The 6,168-nt window shown below is 38.2% G+C and overlaps 1 protein-coding gene across 5 annotated transcripts; it reads left to right on the plus strand.

Annotated features, from left to right (window-relative positions):
* Positions 1 to 663: 663 nt before the first annotated feature.
* Positions 664 to 5,823, plus strand: LOC137818371 (uncharacterized). 5 transcript variants are annotated; one of them, XM_068621750.1, is made up of 3 exons: positions 672 to 1,035; positions 3,820 to 3,915; positions 4,289 to 5,823. In XM_068621750.1, exons 1-3 carry the CDS (start codon positions 799 to 801, stop codon positions 5,537 to 5,539), a joined length of 1,584 nt encoding a protein of 527 aa, XP_068477851.1. In that variant the 5' UTR covers positions 672 to 798; the 3' UTR covers positions 5,540 to 5,823. The 5 variants fall into 5 exon arrangements, 2 of the variants coding, with proteins under 2 accessions (XP_068477852.1, XP_068477851.1); XR_011082068.1 differs by lacking the exon at positions 4,289 to 5,823 and adding an exon at positions 3,343 to 3,414 and having other exon boundaries at positions 893 to 1,035; positions 3,820 to 3,957; XR_011082067.1 differs by lacking the exon at positions 4,289 to 5,823 and adding an exon at positions 3,343 to 3,414 and having other exon boundaries at positions 893 to 1,035; positions 3,785 to 3,922.
* The last annotated feature ends 345 nt before the right edge of the window (positions 5,824 to 6,168 follow it).

Below are 6,168 nucleotides of genomic sequence, written 5' to 3' on the forward strand. Positions count from 1 at the left end.
AACAACCATGGTTAGTTTTATATAGTGAAACACCAACTTATTGCACACACCTACTCTCATCCGTCTCACCCACTGCATTCACAACCTTCAATGGTCAAAGGATTTCTGAGCCAAAGACAGGAATCTAATGTGCCATGCACAATGCATGCAGGCGTAGTGTTTTGTCGTGGCATGGATGAGAAAAGCAAGGATAGAAGGGTAAGTTGTTAGGTCTGACGTGGCATTCGCTGTGCTACTCTCTACTTTCTCTTCATTTTGGAGAAGATCCCATACCCCCTCCACTCTCTCTGCACTTCCTCCCTCACCCGCATGCAACAGTGGAAGCAAATGGGCTGGCACTGAGACTTTCGTCGTCGACAACAGTACCAAACCCCCCCAGAAACAAACAGGGCCTAAATGACAAAGAGTTTGCTCTGTTAGATTTTTTTTTTGAATAAAAATTTGCTATATACACTCCTATTATTTCTTCTCACACTATCTTTCTCACGCTCTTTTTGTTTTCTAACCCATCTTAAAGTCCACTCTATTCCCCTTTCCAATACTACTTAATTACTATTTTTAAATGTATTTTTTTAATAAAAACTAAACTAAAAATACTGAAATTTATTTCCGCAGTAATTAAAATTTAATTAAGCTATTAGTTAAACATTATGTGACCGTCACGAGAGCGAGCGAAACGACTACCCAACAGTGCGTTTAATAAGGTAGATTAGAACACGCAGCGCCTGTGTCCGTTGATTTTTCCTCTTCTTCTTCATCATCATCTCGAAACTCCGACCAAATAGCGTGATTGCAGCGATGGATTATTCGGGCTACAACTACCAGCAGCAACCGCAACAACATTCCTATGGCTATGACCCTTCTCAGATCCAAATCCAACCCTACGATCAGTCCTATGCTTATCAACAATACTACGCATACAATCCCCAATACGCCTATTTTCCCAACACACATCAAGGCCAGTTTCAATTCCAAGCCGAACCCGCTCCTCTTCACCCTCCCGGCGTCAACCCCACCGTTCCGGAGTCAGCCCCGGTAAAATTTTCCTTTGACCCCCTCCAATTATTGATTATGTTATGATTAAATTCAGCTGTTCTATTTAGTATTCATGTGCTTAGCTTGTTTGTGAAATTTTCATACGAAAGATTGTGTGAATGGGTCGTGACCTAATTGAAAATGTGGGTTGCATTGGCTGTGACTAGTGAGTTCGTGAAGTGTTTGATGTTTTTTAATGAAATAGGATTCGTTTAGCTGTAATTAGCAAGTTTTTGTTGTCGCGTTTGTGATTTGGTTGTGTTCATTGAGGCCACGATTGCCATGGAAATTGCAGCCACCATTTTGATCGTGATTTTGCTGCGTTCCTTGATATTATGGGAAATTGCAGACAAATGTGGTCGTTCTGGCAACAATTTTTAGTCAAAATTTCCTCCACAATTGTGTTCGTATTGCTGTCGGGGAAGCCTCAAAGACCTTGACATTGCAAATGAAACTGCGGTTGCTGATTGGTTTTTAAAACCTTTGGAATGAGTAGGGGTTTTTTGGTAGATTTAAATCGTATATTGGTGTTTGTCATCTTAAAAGATAATGTTTTGGTTGGGGTGAATTATGTCCTGCAACTCTCTGACTCTTAAATTTGACTCAGAAGTGGGATGGATGACCTACAAAATTCTTATGGGATAACGGTTTATGATTTTGTGACATGGTAGCATCATTTAAGTCCCATACCGACCTACCTATTTTCTTAGAGCTGGATGTGGTTTATAGGTACACAAATTTGTAACATCGTGTATTGTAATCACTATCAAATTAAGGGTTTAACTTCTAAATTATATAAAATTGCTGGCAGTACCCAAGTAGTGATGCACATTCCAGCTTCCATTGCTGTTCATTGTTGTCCCCAATTGTTTACAAAAGGCTTAAAAAAACTAAACTACCAAAACAAAAAGAGGCAAATATATTGATTTCACAAAGAAGAGAAGGAAGAATACAGCAAAGACTCTGGCTGTGAAGTACAAAGTCAGTGACATCCACACGTTGGCAGTTTTCCTAAGGCACAGTTTTGGCCAAAGAAGACATCAATTTTGCCACAACACAAGTCACATATACATATTCTCAATTGCTTAGGTCACTGAGCTTGTCCAGTGATGGTGCTGATGGCAAAAGACCCATACCTAGAGAGGCACAAGTTGGCTCAAAATCACAACTGCTTTCGAACTTGCTATGCTACGCTCCTCAGAGTCGCATAGCTTCAAAATATGTAATCACTATCCATGATTGGCCATGAAAGCAACGCAATTAGACTGCTTCGACTTTCTGCCAATAGCTGTCTTAGCTACCCATAACTCTCCAATTCTTATCTGTTGGCTCTCATGGATCAATTAATGTCATTAGGCTTATCAAAACTATTTTTTATGTATATTAATCAATGGTGGGATATAGTGGAGTATCATGCAATGCATTTGGCAACCGCTTTGGGGTTAAAACAGTGGAGTGGTTTTGAATTAAGGCCATTTTAGCTGCAATAGCGGCACTACCATGACAGCCTTTGAAAACACATTTTTAGCCTAGAACACTATTTAGGGTTTTTTGGGTAAAATTTTCCTCAAAAAGTTACCTCTGTTCTTTTGCACTTTATAAGACACTTCTTTTCCCCATGTGTTCTGTTTTTTTATTTCTTCCTCAGACTTCCTAAGTTCACATTTTGCTATTTTTTTTATTTAATTTGTTACATTCTTTTTATATTAATTTCTCCATTTTTGGTTAATTACTTTGTTCTTATTGATCCTAGATTGACGGTGATTCTGTAAACTGTGATATTATTTATCATGAACTTCTTTAATTTTTTTGGTTTTTATTTTGGAACTTGTATTATTACATTTAAAATAGTGGTCATCCTGTTCCTTTTTGCTTGTATCTCTTTTACTAAAGAAGATCAGTAGAACCAACAAATGCTATGGGTTTACACATCATTGTTTCAGATAAAGGCTTTGGCATAGGATATTTTACATACAGCAAACACTTTGTATATAATATTGCTCCAGTGACATCTTTGAAACTGTTGTATTATATTCTATGCCAATCAGTTTGCGCTTTTATTTAGCTCTTGTAAATTGCTTTGGTGTAGCTGAAACAAGATGACATAAGATAGATTCAGTCAAAGTTAAGCCATTTGATATAGTTTATTCCTCCTTGACTCGATTCAGCACATTTTCTGATACATCAGCATGTCAGTATCTTAATTTCCTAACAAAAAGGGGAAAATAACATTTGAAGAAGTAAATGGAGAAGGCTCATTGAAGATTTTGCAACACTTACTTTTTAAACATTTTCTTATGCTTTTAGAGCGAATAGCTTGCGGTGCTTCCTCAGCTTCTTTTGGGACCTTCTCTGGACAAAAGATCGTTACTGGATTAGGTATTATATCCTCAATTTTTCATTTAAAACCTTCAGAAGGTGTTGAGAATTCTTCAAACTTGGCCACAACACCCTAGAGTGACCAGATAAAGACAGGAGTTACATAATATAAGCACAAGCTATTATGGCTCATATCATATCTTTGAAGTCACAATAAGGCCTTATGGTGGTGGGTCTTTGCTGGTTGCTTTAGAGCTGATGTGGGCATCAGATAATTTTGTTTCTCTTCTTAACTGTTTGGCCTTTCAAAGTAATAATCAGTGCCTCACAGTTTAGAACTAGAAACTTATCTCTTTTTGTTATTCATTGACCATAACTTTTATTTGATATGGTTTGGTTTCTTTTGTCAGAGGATGTTTTTTTTTTTCAGTTTCAGACTTAGGGAAGCGTTGATGATGTTTTCAGGACCATAAATTGACAACTTATCAAGGATTGCTAGATCAACAGTATCTTGAGGCTCATAGAGATAGGCATGAATTGGGCCAAGTTCATGGTCAATGGGTGGGTGTATCTGTGAGCCATTTATGGTGTTATCTAAACCATAATGAGGGAATTACATGTCACAATGGCTTATCAGCAAGTATAATTTTCAATGAAGGGATAATAAAACAATTTGACAATGGCATATCAACAAGTATAATTTTCTATATTCTTCTTATAATAATGCTATTATGTTTGGAGATGAAATGGTCAAATTTAACTGTTTTCTTTGACATTTTTCTCTCTCAAGATTACCGCCTTTCTGATTTTGTATCGTTTGTGTGAAGATATTGTCATTCTAATAATTTACTCTCAAATTTCTCGTTCATTCTTTCCTGCTTACGGTAACCATATCAGTATATTCTTGAATTCGTATGTGAATTCTTGTTTACAGACTGGACCATCTCAATACAGAGGTAGGGGTGGCAGGGGTGGTAGACCATTTAGAGGGGCTGGTCGTGGTCGGGGCCACAGTAGGGGCCATGGAGTAGGGGGTGGTAGACACATACCATCTCATTCTTCTGGAGCTGCTATTTCTCATGCGGCAGGCGCACCTGTTGTTACTGGGACTGCTTCAGAGATAGAACCTTCATCAGTCTCTGTGCCAACACAATTACCTAAACCAGCTCGAGTGCAACCACCAGCACCACGTAAGGTGTGTTGTGAAATTTGTAAGGTTGAGTGCAATACTCCAGAAATCTTGGAGCAACACAAGAATGGGAAGAAACATCAGAAGAATATGAGGATGCATGAAGAATTGCAAAGGCGCAATGCTCTAAATGGACAACAGAGTGGGCAAATTCCTACTTCTCAATTGAATTTAACAGATGAACCTAAGCAAGTTCAGGAGTCTGAGAAAAATGGATGCCCAGCCGAAAATATGGGCTCTGGGGTTATAGTTAATAATCACAACGAGGAAACTCAACTGCAGAATAATGAAGGAAACATTTCTGAGGCTCCGGCTGAAGCACCTGAGGCAAAAAACATGGATAACTCTGCCGGAAGAGGCCGAGGATTAAAGCGGAAGAAGAAAGGAGGAAAAGGGGGTAAATACATGAGAACCAATGATGGTTTGAAGGCTGTGGAATCTGCACAAACCGTGTCTTTTAGATGTGAGTTGTGTGATGTTAAATGTGAGTCACAAATTGTTTACCAGAGTCATGTGACTGGGAAAAAACACTTATCGAAACTAAGGCGTGCTCATGATCCCCAAGCTGCATCTGGAGTAGGCCAGCCGCAACCTCTGTCTGGAGCACTCTTGGGGCTTCAAGCCCTTTACCCTCCTGACATCAATGCTCTGTCTAATGCAATTAATGCTCAAGTACAACAAGGTGATAATGATCCACAGGTACTTTTGGCTCAGCTCCTGATGACTGTACTATCTCAAGCACAAGTTACAGCAACAGCACAAGTGACAGGTGTCACATCTGCTCAGATGCCTGGACCCATATCTATGGCTGGACCAAGTTATGAATCCCAGTTGTTGCAGACACAAGTATCAGAAATCACAGCACATGCTAATTTAGAAAATCCTTCCGGGGAAGCAAAAACTGAGCTGTTACCTGTCCAACCACTGGAGCCAAAAGCTCAGCAAGGTTCAACTGTCAGCACCCAAATTGAAGGTGGTGGTTCTGAAACTAAATAACTGGTGTAAAATTCCCCCAATATATTGCAGTTGCGACACCCACAGCCAATTTCAGAATGTGAATCTCCCACCACTTGGTAGGCCAAAGATGATTCAATCATTCTCTTAAATTTTCCACTTTTTTGGGTCGCAAAGGGGTGGTTATTTAACTGTTGTTGGGAATTTCTTTTCTCTCAGGTAGATTTTAATATTGTAGGAATTTGCTCATATGGATGTTAGGATGTGCTAGAAATCCTTAATTCTATGTTTTACTGCAATGTGAAAAATACCTTTGAGTGATCGAAGTTGGGAGCGGATCAGTGAATGTGAATACGTAAGTATAATACAGTTTTAGCATTTATGAAATTTGAGGAAACGTTTGAAGGTAAATTTAAAAGTTTTTTACTGGGTAATGTATAAATTTAATTTCTAAAGAAGTTAATGTAAGAGATTTACAAATTAACTCATGTATAACTTTAATCTATGAAAAAGATTTTAAATTTTTTTTATCGATATTTATAGAGAATTTTATTCAACCGGATTCTAAAAAAGACTATAATTGGTTGTAAAGACGTGGAGAAAAAAGTATTTGTTACAATCGGCAACAAGCTTAAGGGTACAAGAATGCATGTTTGAACAATTTTTTATAA

The sequence above is a fragment of the Phaseolus vulgaris genome, chromosome 10 (genome assembly GCF_000499845.2).
Source record: "Phaseolus vulgaris cultivar G19833 chromosome 10, P. vulgaris v2.0, whole genome shotgun sequence".
In the NCBI taxonomy this organism is placed as follows: domain Eukaryota; kingdom Viridiplantae; phylum Streptophyta; class Magnoliopsida; order Fabales; family Fabaceae; genus Phaseolus; species Phaseolus vulgaris.